General features: G+C 44.1%; 1 protein-coding gene across 3 annotated transcripts in view; it reads right to left on the minus strand.

Annotated features, from left to right (window-relative positions):
• The window catches only part of THOC6 (THO complex subunit 6), a 205,668-nt gene extending 189,165 nt beyond the window's left edge, over positions 1–16,503 (minus strand). The window contains exons 1-2 of one of the 3 annotated variants that reach the window (XM_069244329.1): positions 16,395–16,503; positions 13,440–13,559 (exon numbers count right to left, since the gene is read on the minus strand). In XM_069244329.1, the coding sequence (XP_069100430.1) occupies positions 13,440–13,555 (116 nt within the window). In that variant the 5' untranslated portion in view covers positions 13,556–13,559; positions 16,395–16,503. The remainder of the gene's footprint in view (positions 1–13,439; positions 13,560–16,394) is intronic. The other 2 variants (XM_069244330.1, XM_069244331.1) reach the window with 2 other exon arrangements.
• Positions 16,504–21,407: the final 4,904 nt, after the last annotated feature.

Genomic DNA, 21,407 nt, shown 5'->3' on the forward strand with positions numbered 1-21,407 from the left:
CAGGATCAACCTGTTGCTTTTATTAGTAGGAGGTTGACCCCTAGAGAAAAGCATTGGTCTGCCATTGAGAGGGAGGCCTTTGCTGTGGTCTGGGCACTGAAGAAGTTGAGGCCATGCCTGTTTGGCACTCACTTCATTGTTCAGACAGACCACAAACCTCTACTTTGGCTAAAACAAATGAAAGGTGAAAATCCTAAATTGTTGAGGTGGTCCATATCCCTACAGGGAATGGACTATACAGTGGAACATAGACCTGGGAGTAGCCACTCCAATGCAGATGGACTCTCCAGATATTTCCACTTAGACAATGAAGACTCATCAGGTCATGGCTAGTCTTATTGTCCTTCGTTTGGGGGGATGGGTTGTGTAGGAAAGTACCATCTTGCCTGGCATGTTACCCCCATTTTTCACTGTATATATGTTGTTTTAGTTGTATGTGTCACTGGGACCCTGCTAGTCAGGGCCACAGTGCTCATAAGTGTGCCTGAATGTGTTACCTGTGTTATGACCAACAGTCTCACTGAGGCTCTGCTAATCAGAACCTCAGTGGTTATGCTCTCTCATTTCTTTCAAATTGTCACCAACAGGCTAGTGACCAATTTTACCAATTTACATTGGCTTACTGGAACACCCTTATAATTCCCTAGTATATGGTACTGAGGTACCCAGGGTATTGGGGTTCCAGGAGATCCCTATGGGCTGCAGCATTTCTTTTGCCACCCATAGGGAGCTCTGACAATTCTTACACAGGCCTGCCACTGCAGCCTGAGTGAAATAACGTCCACGTTATTTCACAGCCATTTTACACTGCACTTAAGTAACTTATAAGTCACCTATATGTCTAACCTTTACCTGGTAAAGGTTGGGTGCTAAGTTACTTAGTGTGTGGGCACCCTGGCACTAGCCAAGGTGCCCCCACATTGTTCAGGGCCAATTCCCCGGACTTTGTGAGTGCGGGGACACCATTACACGCGTGCACTACATATAGGTCACTACCTATATGTAGCTTCACAATGGTAACTCCGAATATGGCCATGTAATATGTCTATGATCATGGAATTGCCCCCTCTATACCATCCTGGCATAGTTGGCACAATCCCATGATCCCAGTGGTCTGTAGCACAGACCCTGGTACTGCCAAACTGCCTTTCCCGGGGTTTCACTGCAGCTGCTGCTGCTGCCAACCCCTCAGACAGGCATCTGCCCTCCTGGGGTCCAGCTAGGCCTGGCCCAGGATGGCAGAACAAAGGACTTCCTCTGAGAGAGGGTGTTACACCCTCTCCGTTTGGAAAATGGTGTGAAGGCAGGGGAGGAGTAGCCTCCCCCAGCCTCTGGAAATGCTTTCATGGGCACATTTGGTGCCCATTTCTGCATAAGCCAGTCTACACCGGTTCAGGGACCCCTTAGCCCTGCTCTGGCGCGAAACTGGACAAAGGAAAGGGGAGTGACCACTCCCCTGACCTGTACCTCCCCTGGGAGGTGCCCAGAGCTCCTCCAGTGTGCTCCAGACCTCTGCCATCTTGGAAACAGAGGTGCTTCTGGCACACTGGACTGCTCTGAGTGGCCAGTGCCATCAGGTGACGTCAGAGACTCCTCCTGATAGGCTCCTTCAGGTGTTGCTAGCCTATCCTCTCTCCTAGGTAGCCAAACCCTCTTTTCTGGCTATTTAGGGTCTCTGTCTCTTGGGATTCCTTAGATAACGAATGCAAGAGCTCATCCGAGTTCCTCTGCATCTCGCTCTTCACCTTCTGCCAAGGAATCGACTGCTGACCGCGCTGGAAGCCTGCAAAACTGCAACATAGTAGCAAAGACGACTACTGCAACTCTGTAACGCTGATCCTGCCACCTTCTCGACTGTTTTCCTGGTGGTGCATGCTGTGGGGGTAGTCTGCCTCCTCTCTGCACTAGAAGCTCTGAAGAAATCTCCCGTGGGTCGACGGAATCGTCCCCCTGCAACCGCAGGCACCAAATAACTGCATCACCGGTACCTTGGGTCTCCTCTCAGCACGAAGAGCGAGGTCCCTTGAATGCAGCAACTCTGTCCAAGGGACTCCCACAGTCCAGTGACTCTTCAGTCCACGTTTGGTGGAGGTAAGTCCTTGCCTCCCCACGCCAGACTGCATTGCTGGGAACCGCAACTTTTGCAGCTACTCCGGCCTCCGTGCACTTCCGGCGGAAATCCTTTGTGCACAGTCCAGCCTGGGTCCACGGCACTCTAACCTGCATTGCACGACCTCCTAAGTTGTTCTCCGGCGACGTGGGACTCCTTTGTGCGACTTCGGGTGAGCACCGTTTCACGCATCCTTGTAGTGCCTGTTTCTGGCACTTCTCCGGGTGCTGCCTGCTGCTGAGAGGGCTCCTTGTCTTGCTCGACGTCCCCTCTGTCCCCTGACGCAATTTGCGACATCCTGGTCTCTCCTGGGCCACAGCAGCATCCAAAAACACCAACCGCACGATTTGCAGCTAGCAAGGCTTGTTGGCGGTCTTTCGGCAGGAAAACACTTCTGCACGACTCTCCACGGCGTGAGGGATCCGTCCTCCAAAGGGGAAGTCTCTAGCCCTTGTCGTTCTTGCAGAAACCTACGCTTCTACCGTCCAGTAGCAGCATCTTTGCACCCACAGCTGGCATTTCCTGGGCATCTGCCCATCTCCGACTTGCTTGTGACTTTTGGACTTGGTCCCCTTGTTCCACAGGTACCCTCGACTGGAAATCCATTGTTGTTGCATTGTTGGTTTGTGTCTTTCCTGCAGAATTCCCCTATCACGACTTCTATGTCCTTTGGGGAACTTTAGTGCACTTTGCACTCACTTTTCAGGGTCTTGGGGTGGGCTATTTTTCTAACCCTTACTATTTTCTAATAGTTCCAGCGACCCTCTACAAGGTCACATAGGTTTGGGGTCCATTCGTGGTTCGCATTCCACTTTTGGAGTATATGGTTTGTGTTGCCCCTATCCCTATGTGTCTCCATTGCATCCTATTTTAACTATACATTATTTGCACTGTTTTCTAATACTATTACTGCATATTTTGGTATTGTGTACATATATCTTGTGTATATTTGCTATCCTCATACTGAGGGTACTCACTGAGATACTTTTGGCATATTGTCATAAAAATAAAGTACCTTTATTTTTAGTATATCTGTGTATTGTGTTTTCTTATGATATTGTGCATATGACACTAAGTGGTACTGTAGGAGCTTCACTCGTCTCCTAGTTCAGCCTAAGCTGCTCTGCTAAGCTACCATTATCTATCAGCCTATGCTGCTAGACACCCTCTACACTAATAAGGGATAACTGGGCCTGGTGCAAGGTGCAAGTACCCCTAGGTACTCACTACAAGCCAGTCCAGCCTCCTACATATTCCCACACTGGTAAAATGACCTATAATCAGACCTCCAGTCTGGAAATGCAGGAGAATCACTGAGGGCAAACGAGTCCAGTGGAAGACATTAGATTACTTGGTGATCTCCCACAAGGCTCTCTATGCGAAGGCAATCGTGCATCCTCTGTACTGTTAGGGAATACACAGAGGGGCACTGCCCACTACGTAGAGGCCAGGAACTCCTGCGTCATTATCAAGAGTAATGTGGGAAGTAAAGGCGACTGGTCAGGCACCGGACCTCCGTTGAGGTCCTTCTTCCGTCCTGCCAGCCATCATATACTGCCAAAGAGGACAACACCGCCTGCCCTCCTGTTTGCAGGGTTACAGGAATTCCAACAGAGCCAGGTGTGAGTCAGGCCCCCAAGCGTCAGTTTCCCAAACGAGCTGGCGGTGCTCCCTTCATGGGTGGTATGATATTATCAAATCGAGCCACCTGACTCAAACGCCCCAATTGCAGCTGTCAGCAGACACGCGGTTCAGCTGTCTGTATCCGAAAGATACCTTCTCCCGAATTGCGTCAGTGTGGGTCCTGGGGACGGTCTCCTGTGCCCAGTACGCCAACGTCAACCTCCCGGGGCTGGTTGAGGGGCCGCAACTCTCCTCCACCCTTCGTAGGTACTGGCAGCCTTGCAGGGCCTTCAGTTGGTTTAAGACCATCCTCCCTTTCACCTTCACCACAGAGTCAATCAGCGAAATAGGGTGATAGCAGGGGTTATCTCTGCTACCTTCTTTAAAAACGGGGACGAACACCAATTTACACCATGGATCCAGGGTAACGTACTGCAGCATTAATGCAGATGGCAAGAAATGGTACTAATAAAGGAAAATTTGATATGAACAAATCCAGCTGTACCCCATCAGAGCCTTGTGTTTTGTTACTAGGTAGTCCACTGATGACACCTCCAACTTCCTACCACCGGAAAAAAATGCAGTTATCACTGGGTAACACTAAGTAAAAAAGCTGGTAAGCAGGGTTAGAAGAGGGAACATCATAAATGCCTTGACAATGAGTAACTCAAGTATCGGGAAGAATATGAGATGATAAGGATGTCTCTCATCAAGTATAAAAATACGGTCAATGAAAAATTTCCCAAAACATTGGAGCCACTAGCACGTAACAACTCTTCCCACGCTTCCTGCTTCAGGATAGATTTCCGATCTTTATCTACAGACTTGAACCTGGCCTGACAAGATGGAACTTCAATTCTGTCCCTCTGGTTCTCCATAGAGGCCAACTGCAGGTCCCAACGGGACCTTAATGACTGATGGTCAAATCATCTATAAAGGGACTTCAATCTTCTGTTTTCTAGTAATAGTCAGTAATAGGACTCCAGCTGGATTAGGCAAATCTGTCTCCACCCTAATGATTTCACTATTAAGCTCCAAGGCAATCAAAATAAAAAAAGACTCCCCCGTCGCTCTACCTCCTCGTGAAGGAATTGCCGAGACTGAGAATGAGCTAAACCCATCTTGGAATAGGCTGCCACGAACCTCCCAGGTTTCCTACAAACAGCTAATGTTAAAAGTCACTAGAAAAGGAGGCCAGCTAGTGTCCTCTATTTTAATAGCTATATCAGCAATGTTCAAGGATAACGCATATAATGAGCGTGATGTGACGACATCCCTGAGCCCCACAATGGTGGTGTAATGCTATTAAAGGAAGGCAAAAAGGTAAATCAGTTTTGCTCAAAGGCTCAAATCTATTGAAAGTGGGAACCTGTGGGCAAGTCAGAGGTTGTATACTGCTAGCAGCGCAAAGCATGACAAGTGGCCAAGTGGCGAACTGGGTTTAAAAAAGAAAAAAAAACAACAACAACAACAACAAAAACACACAAGAGAAACGGCCAAAATACCATCAGCATTGTCCTGCCTGGTTGATAATTCAAACAGCAATTTACCAGCCATAGCAGCATAATTAAAATGAATAATAATTCAATAACCTTATAGAGTTTTTGGGGCCTTGCCCACCCATGTGTCCCTCCTGACCATGTTGATAGCATTAAATGAAAGAGAGTTACGTCCCAACCACCTGGCAACACAATGAACAGCCTTACTGCACAAGTGTATGAATTGTTCTGGAAAATTATCATAAAGGGATGGAAACGTTGCGAGGTCGAGGACAAAACGAGGTGGAAGCTTGTGGTAAATTGAGCGAGTCAGGGTAAGGCAACGGAAAGGCTGACATTCTCCCTTGAACAAATCCATCCACCCTAGCTGCAGACTGGGCACTAGTGAGAGGAATGGGGCCCCTTGGTACCTGAAAGGCAAAGAAGACCATGCCTGATGTCAAGATCATTGGGGCCTGAATTGACAATATTAGTACCTACCTCTCCCACTGCAACCCGTCTATTCTGTTGCGGATTAGCAGGAATCTGGTCATGTCTCGGTTTAGACAGTGGGAGCTGTTCACTTAACATATGGTCAAATGTAATCTTGTGAGGAAATTTTGGAATCGGGGAAATTACTGTTGACAGAAATTAAGGTTAACAATGGCATTTTTGATCCTCGTGAGCCTCCAATTACAAGACACAAAAGAATGGACAAGAAAAGTCTCCAATCTTGCAGGTAACTTATCTAAAAGGCCCTCAAAGGCATCATTACTTATGTAATGTGCCCCCTTCCTTTCTACTTGCATGTCTGAACCAGGATCCTCTAACCTCAATGCCTTCTTAGGTGGGAGGAGGAGGGAGAAGCAATGGCGCCCCCACTACTAGACTGATGTACCATTGCTTTGGTCAAACGAATGATGCTGGCTGGAGGCGAAATGAAACTCAACAAGGTCTTATTGTTAGGCAATGTTTGCAAAGCAAGGTCCACTTTGAAACTGACCTGTTGATGTATCTAGCTGTGGTCAGTGAGGACAATTGCAACTCTTTCTCAACGGATACAATCTCCTCAATAATGACTTGACTGCTTAAGACAAATAGAACATAATGTTACATCCTTTGTGCAGGTACTTCAAGTCACTGGTGACAGTAGGGAACTTTCGCTTACCCATGACTATATGAAGTCAGAAGCAGGATCAGGAGATGTGGCCTGATCCAATCTCAGCTGTGCAGACAGGACCACTGCAGGCTGCTGAAGGTGCTTGTCAATGCAATGGGACCCCCCCCCCCCCCAACCCCTTCTGGACACAAGGGCTTCTGGGAATTTTAGTCCTGGCCCCACAAGAAGCTGGTTTTGTCCATCACTGCGGGTTGCTGAAGGTGCTTATCAAAACAATGAGGTTGCCCACCCTCCAACCTGCCCCGCCCACCGTCCCTCTTGGACACAAGGGCTTCTGGGGGCTTGTAGACTTGGCTCTAGCAGGGCCCCACGAGTAGCTGGTTTGGTCTTACGCTGCTGAAAGCGGTTATCAGAGCTATGAATCAAGGGAATACATAGGTGAACAGGTGAGCTCCACATCCACAACTAAATCTAACTAAAGAGCAAACATTTGCATTATGCACCTAGAAGTGGTGATGTTAGCTGAACCTAGAATCAGACATTGTACCCAAGTAGGTGCATTTATTAAACTGCTCAAATACATTTCTGTTGTTTGACAGCTTAAAACTACCAACAAATTGATTAAGCTTCATTAACTTAGATTTCAAGTGATTCAAAATCCGGTTATTTCTAGCAATATAAGCCTTATAGGGGATCAAAGTAAGGCTGCAGATTGATGATGTTTCAGGCCACTGTGAGCAAGAGTGGGGGGGACTAATGGATATAGAATCCAATGACAAGTACACACAAGGCATCAGCTATCCTCTCTAGTGTCCCATAAGGTGTACAAATATAATGTTTTGGAGAATCCAATAACAACACATAAGTCTAACAAAAGTCCCTATCTTAAAGCATACAATTTCTTATCTTAATAAAGTTCACATGCATAGTTATTAGTTCATTCTCTGTTAGATTGTGGACACTTCTAGAACAGTAACATGTTTCATTCCATACAACCAACATTTGTTTCATTATATATGGCCTCTTTTTTCAAAGATTGTTAATTGGTTATAGATATTTCATGCAAGCCTCTAAATGTAAATTAGAGACGAAGCCAAGGTGAATCCGGAATTAGCGACTTTATAATGTGCAAAGAGACTACAAACTATACAATAAAATGGTGGTGGTGGTGTTAAAAGATCACAGCTAGGAACCCGTATTACGGCTCCTCATTAGGGATGAAAAAGTGGACCAGAAGAGTTTATATTTTCAGTGATAAAAGTAATTCCCTTGGTTTTACAATGATTGATGATCTAGTGATGTTTAGCTATATAAAGGACAGGGAGGCTGCAGACCAATGATGGATAGGACAAACAACGAAGTACAGCCTGAATTGATCACTTAGAAAGCAAGATCACAGCTTTAGAACAAACTATCTGGGAGGGAGGACGAGATAGAGGCACACACCCTCAGACTTAAATAAAAAGAATACAGAGACCTAGCTGAAGAGATCACATGCAAAACCTATATCCGGACAGAGTTGAGACTCTATGACATAGGTAAAAAAGCCAGGAAACTCCTGGCATGGTTGGAAAAGAGAGATCAGGCACGAAGTTGGGTGTTTTGGCTCATGACTGACAGTGGGGAGGCTAGGACCAGGACATAGCAGAAGAATTTGCAGCTTACTATTCGCAGCTTAATGAGGCAAAGGGCACTACCCAGCTGCATGAGATCCACAAGTTCCTTAGCAATATTAAAACCCCCACACTATTGGCAGAACATAAGCAAAGGCTAGACAGCAACTTCACACCCAGCGAGATTATACAAGCAACAGGCTCCTTCGCCCCCAAGAAGGCAATGGGACCAAACTCTACAAAGGCCTAGCTAGCAAAGTGACACCTCACTTGCTCAAAATGTGGACCGCAGAGAAGGCAGAGGGGAGGCTTCCACAAGACCAACATCAAGCCACAATAGTGGTGATTCATAGAGATAATAAGCCCCCTGGCCATTGTGGGTGATACAGGCCTATCTCCCTCTTAAATGTGGAAATTAAAGTCTTAGCCAAACTTCTCTCAGCAAGACTTAGGCAAGCGGTTACTACCTTGATCCATCCAGAACAATCAGGCTTCATGCCTCATAGGAGGAGCACTAGACTAAACCTCCAATGCCTATTTGGCTGGTGCATCGGACAACAAAATATCTACAATGGTCCTTTTGATGGATGTCACTATGGCATGCGACACGTTGGGAATGGCACTACATGCATTCAGTGCTAGAGTACTTCGGATTTGCCCCGCCTTCCTGGGGTGGATCCGTCTCTTGTACTGGGAACTGGAGGCCTGAGTTAGAGTTAACAGGGTAAATTCACACACTTTTACACTACACAGAGGGGCAAAACACAGACAAGACACGAATGCCTGCTCTCCCTCCTGTTATTAGCCCTAGCAGTATGGATCCGGGGTGACCCACTGGTGCAGAGGATCAGTTGGGAAGAGACAAGGGAGGGGTGTATATCCCTATATGCTGATGACATCTTGTTTTATGTAACGGACCCAACACTTACTATCCCGCACCTAATGCAAATCATCTACATCTTTGGCACCCATTTGGGCTACACCATTAATTGGCAGAAATCGGTCATTATCTAGTGACAGGGTCTAAACTGGACCTACAAAGTGTGATACCCATGCAGATAGTAGAAGAAGGGTTTAAATATCTAAGCATCTATGTTACGAAAGATCCTCACCTGTTCTATCAAAACAATCTCATACGAATCCTAGAGCGCTTTGAAGCGGACGCACAATACTGGAGAACCTTGCCTCTCTCTCTTCTAGGCAGAACGGCAATGTTCAAAATGAGGACGCCCCCGCTGATGATCTACACACTACAAAACAGCCCTTATCTAGTACCCAAATACTTCTTCCGTAAGACAGAAGCAGCCCTCTGGCTCCTCATCTCGGGTTCCAGCTCCCCGACATAGTATTCCAGAAACAAACCAGGGGAGTATACGATGGGGTTATTGGGTTACCTGACATATGAAAATATTACTGGGCAACACAGTTGACCGTAGTGAACGACTGGGCGTTCACTCCATTGAAAGAACCGGCCATATGGATTGATAGACTTGTATGGGAAAGGAAGGATATGAGGGGGCACTCTAAAGATCCAAACTAACTTGAACACTCCCTATACACACCAGGACAGAAGTATGCATATGGAGGAAAGCAAACACCTTCCTGGGTTGGCAGAACTTACTAACCGAGATGACCCCTCTTTGGTAAAGCGAACTCCGGTAGGAAGTGGGCAAGCTGCTGGGCTTTGAAAAGTGGAAACTGATAAACATCAACAAACTAGGCGACGAGTGGCAATGGGATAGACCTCGCCCTCCGACAGACCTGACAAACCAATACCAGCTAGCACACAAACAAAGCTATATATACACCTCCAACTCACCCATGCCCTCACCTCAAATATACAGAGGGGCATGTTGATCGAGAAATCCTCCCCATTAGAGGAGCGTATATTATCTGAACGACTTTGTAGCAAGGCTATCTGCCTCATTTATTACAAAATTATAAACAATGCCCCTGACATCATGCTGGCCCTAAAGACTAAATGGGAGGCAGAAATTGGGGAATTTGAGGAGAGAGAATGGGAGGAGGCACTGGGGGCACCCAGAGAAATCACCATCAAATCCGGTTTCAGACTGGTCCAGTTACGCCTGCTACACCACTCTTACTACTCCCAAACTGCCCTGCATGCCATGGGTGGATGACCAACAGCGGTCTCCTTGAGGGGTTGTGGAGGAGAGGGGACCTTCCTACATGTAATCAGGGATTTCCCACACATACAATCGCACTGGTCAAGCATCCGAGACACGCTGAAAGAGATAACAGGCTATCCCGTTTCGAAAACAGCCAAATGTTGAATATTAAATGTCTGAGGTGATAAGGAACCACTTTGCTACAGCAAACTGTGGTTATCCCTGGGCAGATCAGTTGCTAAGAGAATTATAGCATGTAAATGGGGGCAGCCAAACCACTGACTGCAGATTCTGCAACAAGACATGGATTGGTGCATGCTTGCAAAACCGACAATGTATCACAGCAGAGGGTGTCCCAGAATGTGGGAAAGGTGTGGTCATCATGGAGAACTTACAGAGGATATGGGGATGAGAATGATTTATCCCATAATGCTAATGAAAATAATGTTGTCTTATACACGTCCTGCTACTGAATTCAGCACTCTACCGGTACACTGTAACTGCTTTAAACCTATGCTATCTGTCTTACAGATTTTTGCCTGCAGCAAAGTATTCAAATATGTTTGTTTGGTTTATCACTATATAAAACCGATAAAAAGGGTTAAAAAAAAAAAACACACAGTACAACATGAAAAGCAAACTAACTGCGCTAAATGCTGCAGGCATAACAGGAGTTTAACTATTAAAAAGAAGGGGTTCCAAAATGTACTCTTTCATGAGCCTTTGTAAAGTGAATATATATTTTCGCCTTCTTCCTCCACAATCTAAGTGCACTTCAAACTACATGTCAGGTATATGATCATAACTGTAAGCTTGACCCAAAGAACGCCGGGTAAGCTGATGCAAACACTGGCCATAAGATACATAATATCAATACAGGGTACCTTCTTTACAATTCGATGTACTGTGCATCAAACAGACATAAATGAAGATGCTAGTAACAACAGACGTCAGGAAGTCAGTCTTACGGAGCAGTACTATCCTATTTTTCTCTGCCCATGACTGTGGATGTCACAAAGGCCCGTTAGCAGTTGAATCTAGCAGATCTACAAGTACATATTATTGGTCAGTTCATCTTTCAGCCATTTAAGCTTGATGGGACAGAGAAGGTTTCCTCATCACGAGTCCGGAATCCATTTATCAAATGCCAGGCTAGTAAAAAACAAGCACTGCCTAAGCCAATAGATCTCGACAAGCTAAGAGATATTGGTGTTGCGAATGTCAATGTTTTTTTACCACGTGTATGGAACATGACTTTATAGCTGACGCTGTCCAGTACATATGCTGCAGGATTATAACTGGCGCTCATGGTAAACTGGGATTGGCCGATCGCATTTCACACAGCGATAAGTGTAATAAAAGGCAGGGGGATGGGTAGGGAAAAGCCTAACACAATGCAGCAGTCTGAGGAAGGAAAGTAGAGAAGAAACAGACGGAGTTAGAGGGGTGAAAAAGAGAAGCAGACAAGAAACTGGCATTACACCTGCGACTGGCATGAAAAAGAGACATACAACAGAGGGAACATGCCTTTTACAGCGGACTCTGCCCAGTAGATATGCTGCGAGATTATAACTGATGCTCGATGTAAACTGCGCTTGGACGATTCCATTGCGGAGAAGTGCTTCACAAAGCAATAAGAGTAATATAAGGCAGGCAGACGGGTGGGGAAAAGCAGAACACAATAGAGGGCAGGGTTGTTGGTTGAGGCAGGGTAGAGAAGAAACAGACGGTGGCATAGTGGTGAAAGAGAAAAGCAGCAACACAGATAAGGGAGACGGCCAAACTTGCATTACAGCTGTAACTGGCATGGAAAGCAGGCATAAAACAGGGGGAACAGGCCTTCACAGGCGACTCTGCCCAGTAGATATGCTGTAAGATTATAACTGGTGCTCACTGTAAACTGGGCTTTACCAATCACACAGTGGAGAAGTGCTTCACAAAGAGATAAGTGTAATAAAAGGCAGGCAGACAGGTGGGGAAAAGCCGAACATACTTGAGGGCAGTGTGCGGGGGTAGATAGACAGACTGGGGCAGAGGGGTGAAACAGAAAGGCAGCACCACGGATAATGGATGCGGCCAGAAAACACAAGTACTCCTATGGAGTGCTAGAAAAACAAAGAAAACAAGCAATTGCAATGCAATGAATCTCGCGTTTACTCGAGTTAAAGCTATTAGTGTTGTAGACGCCTGACCGGACTTTTCTTGCCACATAACCTGAAAAGTAAATCAGTTTCAGATAAGGGAGCCTACGGCCGCCATTAGTGCAAAGGAAACACACCTTCGCTTGCAGTGAAACGTATTGGCAAAAGAGCAATTATCCATATAACAGGCAAAAGTGCAATTATCCATGTAACCGGCAAAAGTACAATTATCCGTGTAACCGAGTCGATGTCATGCAAAACACTCGACTACTGCCCAGCGAGATCACGCTGCCTATGAACTAAAGAGAAAAAGTAGTCCAGAAACCATACGGAAAACATGGAGCCTCGTATGTTTTCAGTAGTTGGCCGGAGCGCTCGAGGCGGGCTAAATACAAGAAAAGGCATGTCGTATGCATGCCTTTCACAAATCAAATCAAGCGAATTGTAAAAGGTAGCCGACTAACCAACCAAACTGATGGGCAGGACTTGGGCGTGGTTACAAGCCCGTAGCGAGATAACAACAGAGACGGAGCGCTTTGCGCTCGACCCTAAAAATGGCTTCATATACCAGGATCAGTGAAAGGAGACACACTTTGTCTATGCTGTATGGGATGGCCAAACACAAGAAGAGGGCATGATGTCCACATGCCATGACGAATGGCATCAAAGAAAATGAGTGATGCTGAATATTACCAATGGTAGGTTAGGGCAGGCTGCAAGCCCACGTATAGAGCACAACACGTCTCTGAGACAGCACATACGCTGTCTAGCTGAGACCTTTAAAAAGAAGAGGATCTAGGACCAAGTATGTGAGAAAACCTTGAGATAGTCCAAAGCATGCTCTTTCTGACCTATGTTACTTCCCTCCATTCCTTTAAAGAGTTTTATGTCTAGACTGGGTCACAATGCATAAATAATGTGGACACTGCAACCTCAAAATTAGAGATTCAGGAACAAGAAACACTTTATACAAATTCTGATTATACGCATAACAATAAGTTCTGTCACTTGTAAACTTCTGACTGAAAAAAAGTGACCTTCTCAGAAGAAATACTTTTGTTAGCCATCTCCCAAAAGTTGCTATCTATATACGGGGCTCCTCCTAGAGTTAGTAAGAGGCTATAGATCAAGTGTAATTATCTTAATGAGACTCTCAACCCATAGCTATAAACACATCCAATTCTCTTAAGTTGTTCCATGAAGTTGATCCCTTCAGAGCTATTACCTGAATATGGCAATCTCTCCATAGTTGTTTCCCACAGCAAGATACTTTCCACAGGGTGAGTAACACTGGGAGAAAATGTTCATCTGAAGCAACTGCAGGGAACGCTGGATATCCATCTGCCTAAAAAGGATTAAAAAAAGCAGGAACAGTGTGACCCAGTTTCAATGGGAAAACCAAGTACTAGCAGGATCCAAGCATACCAGGCGGTAAACACACATGGGAAAAAGGGAAAGTTAAAAAAGGACAACCTTACGTCTAATATTAACATCAATCTAAGTTGTATGACACAAGAAGACTACAAGAAATCAAACAGCTTGAGGTTGATAGGGTTAGAACAGGACCTAAAACTCAGTAATGCAATTTCTTTATAAATGTTGTTGGCTAAGAAATTTTGCTCTCCACGATAAGGTACAAACATACTCTAAGAAAGGCACAGCTATCAGAAGCCATAGCAAGTCATCTTTAAGGCAGAACTTGAAGTTTGTTTTGATCTTCTTAATATGACGCTGGCTATGACAAATTCTCTGTCCCTACAACCTTCAGTTGCCTTTTGCCTAAGTAGGAAACCGATCAAATGCAGACACTGCATTTCTGCTTTGTATGTTTTCTAGTTTTACATTCACAATGCAGTTGCTTACTCAGGTTTTTCTGTGTTTGGGGAGAATGCTTAGCATATGAAATTGGTAATTTGTGCTACATCAATGCAAAAGCGAGGGTTTTAAATTTGTATTAAGCCTTAATAGCATAAAACAGGATCATTGCACCATGCCTATACCAAAGCATACTGTAGCATAATGTCAGCAATGGAAGGTAATATATATTATGTGGTTTCCCAGTTCTAGCAACAGGTCCCATTTTCTTGTAATACCAATGCAATATATTTACCACCTAGTGATGCTAAAACTAAAAGTGGAGAGAAGGTCACAGGCGTAAGAGGATGCTGGTGGGACTGGGTAAGTCAATCTAAAACTGCCCAAGAACCATCATCCTTTCAGAGGCACCAGGCTCACATAAGCACAAAACCAGCCTACTTTTATGTTGACTTCTTTGACATAGTCCCAGTTATCATATTCAGGTAACAAGAACCTGACACTTTGGCAACCCTAGTGGTTTTATAAATTTCACTAAACAGGCTTGGGGACCACCTTCAAGCATATGATAAGGTCAAAAGAAGAAGAGGTGGCAGTGACAGAATAAAAGGAGCAATGACAGGTGAGATTCAGTGAAAGAAGAGTGAAGAGCAAGGATTACAGGAGACAGAGAAGCAGTGACAGGAAGAAAAGTAACCGAGCAGCTGGCAATGACAGGCGACAGAGCGCCAGTGACTGGAAAGGTGGCCAGCAATATGAAAGAGAGATAGAGAGGCACAGTGGCTGCTAAAAGACTAACAAGGTCAATTGGTAGAACCTCTAAGAAAGGCTAGAAAGAGTTAATGTTAAGAAAACAAATTGAGGAGTTCATGTGAGACTGCTCAAACTCACAGATGAAGTACCCTGGTGGATCCTTAAATTATTTCGTATGCTTGTTGAATAATCGCTCCTGTCTCCTATTAAGTATCAAAATTAATCAAGGAGAATGCACTTATTCAATAAACACACTAGAGAATAGTCGTTTCTCTTCCAAAGACTAGGCTTTGCTCCACTCCAAAATAATAAATCTGGCAACTACTTACTGGAGTGGTTTTCAAGGGATTATAAAATGCAGGGATTCTATGAGGGCTCATCGTGGAATTTAGGGCTGCAATTGAACCCTTCAGGACTGAAGTGGAAACTACATATGTGCTAGGAAGCCAGACAATCAAGGGGGTGAAAGACTTTGGTCAAGAAACGGCAGTGTGCAGCAACTTGTTGGAATAGCGAGATTGAGGGAGGTGCAGTGTTATAACTCAGGCCGGACAAGCATTTCAGTCTCTCTGACTGGACCGCAATAGTCCACCCATGAAAGCCCCAATTTGAGTTGCAGCCTTCTGCAGTGCGGGGTTTTTATGAACACTTCTGCCAAGGATGATTTTATTTTCCAAGCTGGCTCATATGTAAATCGAGAGTGAAGCAGTATTGCGAAATATGGACTCATCAATATTCTGACGCCAGTGACTGTGCAATTGGAAGGACAAAAGGTAAAGAGGCCTGAAAATTAAGTTAGAGATAGAAAAAAGACTGGAAGGGAACAAGAAGTGACTAGAAAATGGAAAAAGCAACGGTCTGGAAGAAGACTTGCTCCAGAGAGTAGAGATGAGCAAAAGAAATACAATAATATTGAACAAGCATTTGCAATGCAACGGGTCTCGCATTTGCTCGAATTAGAGTTATTAGCGTTGTAAACTCCTAACCGGACTTTTCTTGCCACCTAAATGTAAAATGAAAAGTAAAACCGTTTCACATACGCAAGCTGCTTCAAAGCCCCACGGCCGCCATGAGCATCAGCGTGAAAAGACACATAAAAGGAAAAAGAAGATCGCTCGCAGTCAAACTTATCGGCAAAAGTGCAATTAGCCATGTAACAGGGGAGATGGCCATGGCCGTAACAAAACGTCCCCAGGGAGGGACAAACGTAAACCATTTACCAATGTCAACAACGGATTTTCGAAGGGCAAGCCCACGAACGAGTGGTAGTGATAAGCGCGAGGTTGGTGTTGTTAAAAGCCCAGATACATACCAACATGCTAAGCTCGACCTAAAAATGAAGATGATAATAATAATAGGAAAATAAGTTTGAATGGCGAGAGGATGGCATAGAAGGAAACAAAAAGGGATTGTCAGCGACGGGGAGAAGCAAAGTAGACAGTAGCTGGCAGAAGAAAGTCTAGAAGGAACTAAAGCTAAAATTATCCTCGGAGACAGTGTACATTTCTAAATTTCATCACACATTATTGTCATCCGTGCAGCCCAGTACGACTGCATACACGCCAACACTCCAGAATTCCACTACGGTTTCTGAGTTCAAGACTTTACTTACCTCGACCTAACGATACAGAATCAGTCTAACAAACCAAAATACAATTTCTCCCTGGCTTCCGATTCTACAAGAGTTCAAACCAAGAAGCACGGATAACCAATCGAAAAGCTAGTTTGCTATGATTGACAGTCAAGGGGTGGACCAGTGTCCGGAAAAAAAGGCGCAGGTGCCCCGGAAGTGATTCATCTCTACCTTAAGAAGAACGGTATGTGGACCGTGATTCAAGGGTTCACGTAAAGGTTTCTTACGTTTAGGTTTCAGTTTTGCATTTACCGAGGGCGCACTCTGGGTAAATATTAGGATTACCAAGGTTTTTGTGAAAGATATCTGCGATGGTGCTCGCTTGAGGGTTGCTCCCTTGTCTGTTTTTTTTACCGGCATGCTAGGGGCCACTTTTCTCAATAAAAAATACCGGCTATTTGTTCATGTTTTAAGTTAAAAAGGCCCGGACATGATACAAAATTAGAACTGTAAATAAGATAGTTGTCACTTTTAACGTGACCTTTCTGTTTTTGTTTACTTTAATTATCATTATGACCTTTCTATCTTTGTTTACTTTAATTGTCAGTCAGGGATTATTAAAGGAGCTCCAGGGCACATTTTAAAGGTCTTTCTTGTTATAATTATTGTTTAAAGTATGTACTGATAAGGAGAAAAAAATTCTATTTTTAAGTGATTTTTCTTAAATTATGTACCAGCCATCACATTAAAATACTGGTCAAGCCGGTTAAAAAAAAACAGCAAGATGGCAATCTGAACTGGCCTTTATGTTTAAATCTATGCTGATGAAAATACTAGGAAAAGCAGTGAAAGCTGATATTTTTCCCTTCTACAGCATATATCTAAACTAGTAAACGCAAAAGAAATCTGCTGAAAATGGGAGAACTGTTTAAATAGTCACAAAATGCTTAGAATAAATAGAGGACAAATTGATATATGTTACAGAAACAATCCTGACAATTTTGTAGGAATTCTCCTTCTCCTACCAGTTCTTGGTTGGTCCAGAATAGCTCATACGTGAAAAAATGGCCAATATGTTTCTCTAGGAATTGTGGCAACCCAAAAGAGGTCTGAGTTTCCACTCACTCTGGGTAGGTCCCATCTCTGGCACTGTCACAGGGCGCTTTAGAGAGATGAGAAATGCAGTCAGATTAAGCAAAAAAAAAACAGAATCTGTCCAGGAGACTCAAAATAATAATTTGGTTAACATGGTTAGTAATCTTTTTTAGGGTCGACCCTGCGCCGCATGCGCTTGCGCATCCGTTTCACTTGCGAGACGCTTTAGGACTTAGAAAAAGGCTCAGAGCCCCGTTCACGTCATGTCAGTTGTCTTTCATTGGTTCGTGGGCTTGCCTGTTAAAATCTGCATGCTTTCATTAGTGGAAGGCACGCATACGTCATGCCTTTTCCAGTGGTTAGCCCTCCCCGAGCGCAGCGACCAAGTACTGAAAACATGCGAGGCTCGCTGTTTCCCGTCAGGTTTGTGGACTACTTTTTATATTTTGTTTGCAGCGCGATCTCGCTTGGCAGAAATCGTGCGCTTTGCAGAACATCGACCCTGTTACATAGTTAATTGCACTTTTGCCGGTTACGTAGATAATTGCACTTTTGCCGATAGGTTTCATTACGAGTGAACTTTAGCAGCGCGATCACGCAGTTTTTTTCTTTCAATGTGGAAAGAAAAATCTGGTTGGGAGTTTACAACTGCTAATAGCTGTAACTCAGAGAAATGCGAGACCCTAGTGCATTGCAAATGCTTGTTTAGCATTGCAATTATGTCTGTGTGCATTATTAATTAAAAAAAGGAACAGGCTAGGCAGCTCTAAAATGCGTTTTGTAGAGGTGGTCGAGTCAACAAGTAAACAGGACAAGCTGAGCCAGAGCCGTGCCGAGGGTCTAGCATGGTTCTTAAAGTCTGTGTACGAGCCGAGCCCAGAAAATGTTTGCTGTGTAACTCATACAACAGACATCAAGTAAAATGTCTTAGTCTCTTCAGAATTCAAAAAGGTGCATTTCTTTAACATGTGGAAACTTTGACATTCATGTGTTACATTATACAAATGAATAGATAAGTACTTTTTAAAAGTTATAGTTTTTAAACAAGAAATTTCCAACATGAACTTAGAACTATTCCTGCCCCTGTCCCCTTACTGGCAACAGTGGCATTAGTGAATCAAGAGACAATACACTTGCCATATGGGTCTGTACGTGGTCCAGATTATTACAGAAGAACATGATAGTCTACTAAATCAAACACAATATGTTTTTGTACAGCTGGTACTTTGAACTCACATATTTGAAATTGCTGTGATGTGATTAGAAAGAAAAAGGAGTTTTGGTGACATAAAATATGTTTCTAATATCACACAGTTTAAGCAGCGAAGCTGCGATTTATCCAGGATTTCTGGTTTCACTTTTTACAAATTAGCCAATCAATAGCTATGTATTTCTCTCTCCTTTTTATGTTAATGCTTTGTTTTTTTAACCTCTTTGTGCATTTTTATGTAGTTTTTATATAGCACAGTCTCAACACTAAAGATATTGGAGAGTTTTACATGAGTACTAGTTCCATTACAGTAGGTCACATTCTTTTTTTTAGGCACAGGTAGATTAAGTGATGTGCCAGGAATCACATAATGTGGAGCGCAGATGCCAATTTTTGAACATAGTTCCCCAGTTCCAAAGGCGGCAGCTCTAGCCGTAATGTTAGATCCTGGATAGAGGGAGGGTGGCAGGCAGAAGCCACACGAAAGCTTGGCTCATTGTGGGCTCCAGGTGCCAACAGGACCTCATGCTGAGCCAGGCTTCAATCTCGAATCTGGATCGAGCTTTTGTTGGCTCACCCATTTCTAACTTTTCAAATGATTTCATACTGAATTTGCCTTACGAAATGTACAATATAATTGGAAAAAGTAGAAGATTTGTTTAAAAGTTTTCCTTTTTTTAAGTCACACCCTAAATATACTAGTCAAATAGAAACAGAGAAGTGCCTGAATAACAAATTGCATGGCCAGTCCTGATTTAGCCCAACTGCCCCGGCGCCCAACACATTTCTGTAAATGAAATACATGTCCTGGTTTTTAAGAGAAGGTCAGAATATTGCACCTGAAATATGTGCCCTTGCACTAACCCTCCCACGCTCTATTGTAACTTGCCCCCGCCTTAGAAAACAACAAATCTCTCAAGTTTTTAAAATTCCTAGAAGTGAGTACATATTAAGATATTTGATGATAAGATCAGACAAGAAGGGATCACCAAGACTATCGGAAGGTATTAGGTACCTGGGGAGTTGTCTCTGCAGACAGGAGAGAAACAGAAGAGGCACTGTCAAGTAGTTGAACAAGCAGCACCCACCTTGGCAAACTCTTCTGGTGCAATGGTCCACTGTTCGTGCTTGTGAAGGGTGAGCAGGGGTCAGAACCCTTGCAAGGTTGTGCAAGGCAATTGTCCGCTTTGTCTATGTCTTTAAATGGTTTTGAAATTGAGCAACCTAGGGATCTGGGTTATCCCTAGGTGTCAAGTACACATACAGTCTTCAAAATATTTGGGAAGTAAATTGCACAATGTAAACATTTTAAAATTTAATTAGTGTTTCTTTAAAATATGGCACTGTTTTCCCCGTTATATACAATTAGACCTCAGATTGAACTGGAAACCAGTTAACTTTCGATACCTAGTGATTAATATCTACCATTCTCCCACTGAATTGAAGGGTGGAAACCTCGGCAGAGTGTCACGGTCCCTCTGAGCCCAGTTTGCTTTTTGGTCTTCTCTTCTGCTTTCCTTAGTGGGCCACGTGGCACTAGTGAAGATGGTGTGCTACCCCGATGATAGTATTATTTTGCAAACCTTCCCCTGCTTGTCCTTCTTTCCTTCTTCAGACATGCCACACATCTGATTTGGTCGCTGGGGCGCCATCAGGTAGCGCTTTCCACTCTACGCCAATGCACTCTAAACTGCACTGTACGCCACTGCCCTCTACTTTGTACCACTGTACTCTACACCACTGCTCTCTGTGGCACTCTACACCACTGCACTGAAACTCTACTCTGCAACATTGCACTCTCCCCTACTGTACTCTACAGCACTCTACTCTGGACTCCACTCTACGCCACTGGACTCTATGGCACTCTACTCTGCATCACTCCATTCTATGCCACTGCACTCTACAGCACCATACTCTACACTGCACCACTCTACACTACTCTACTCTGCACCACTCTATGCCACTGCACTCTATGCCACGTGAGTCTACTCTGCACTATATGCTACTGCACCATTCTTCACTACTGCACTCTCTGCCATTCTAGTGTATGCCACACTACTCCACTGCACTCTATGCCACTCTACTCTGTCCCACGCCACTCCATGCCACTGCACTCTAAACCACCACACTCTACGCCAATGCACTCTAAACAACTGCACTGTACCCTACAGCACTCTACTCTGCACCACTGTTCTCTATGCCACAGCTCCTATGCTGCTCTACTCCACAGTACACCACTATGCCACTAACTTTTAGCCATGCTGAACAGCAGCCACTCTGGTGTATAACATGGTAAAACACATTGGCAAAGCCAATTACTCTTGCATAGAAGAGACCTATTGGCTGTGCCAATGTTTGTTAGTACTATGAGGTACCGAGGTCCCTGAAAGAACTGTGAATGTGTAAGTCCTTATTTTAAACATGCATTACACACACCATAATATAGGCTTCTACAAAATGTGCAAATACATTTCAGTTAAATAAAAAAAAAATGTCCTTCTAAAATATAGATTTGAATAATATCAGTTTATACCTAGTACTCATTTTTGTTTTAAAACCACACACTCCACAATTCACCTTGGAACACCCTTAGAGTACCTCTCTAAAAGAAACTATCTTTGTCATCAGAAAGCTTCAAGTGACTCTCTTGATTAAAGTCAATGCAGATTTCCAAGCCCCTTTACATTTGCAAATTTACTAATTGTGCACATTTGCATTTCTTTAGGGAAGGAGACACCCTGGCAAAA

This window comes from Pleurodeles waltl, chromosome 7 (genome assembly GCF_031143425.1).
Source record: "Pleurodeles waltl isolate 20211129_DDA chromosome 7, aPleWal1.hap1.20221129, whole genome shotgun sequence".
In the NCBI taxonomy this organism is placed as follows: domain Eukaryota; kingdom Metazoa; phylum Chordata; class Amphibia; order Caudata; family Salamandridae; genus Pleurodeles; species Pleurodeles waltl.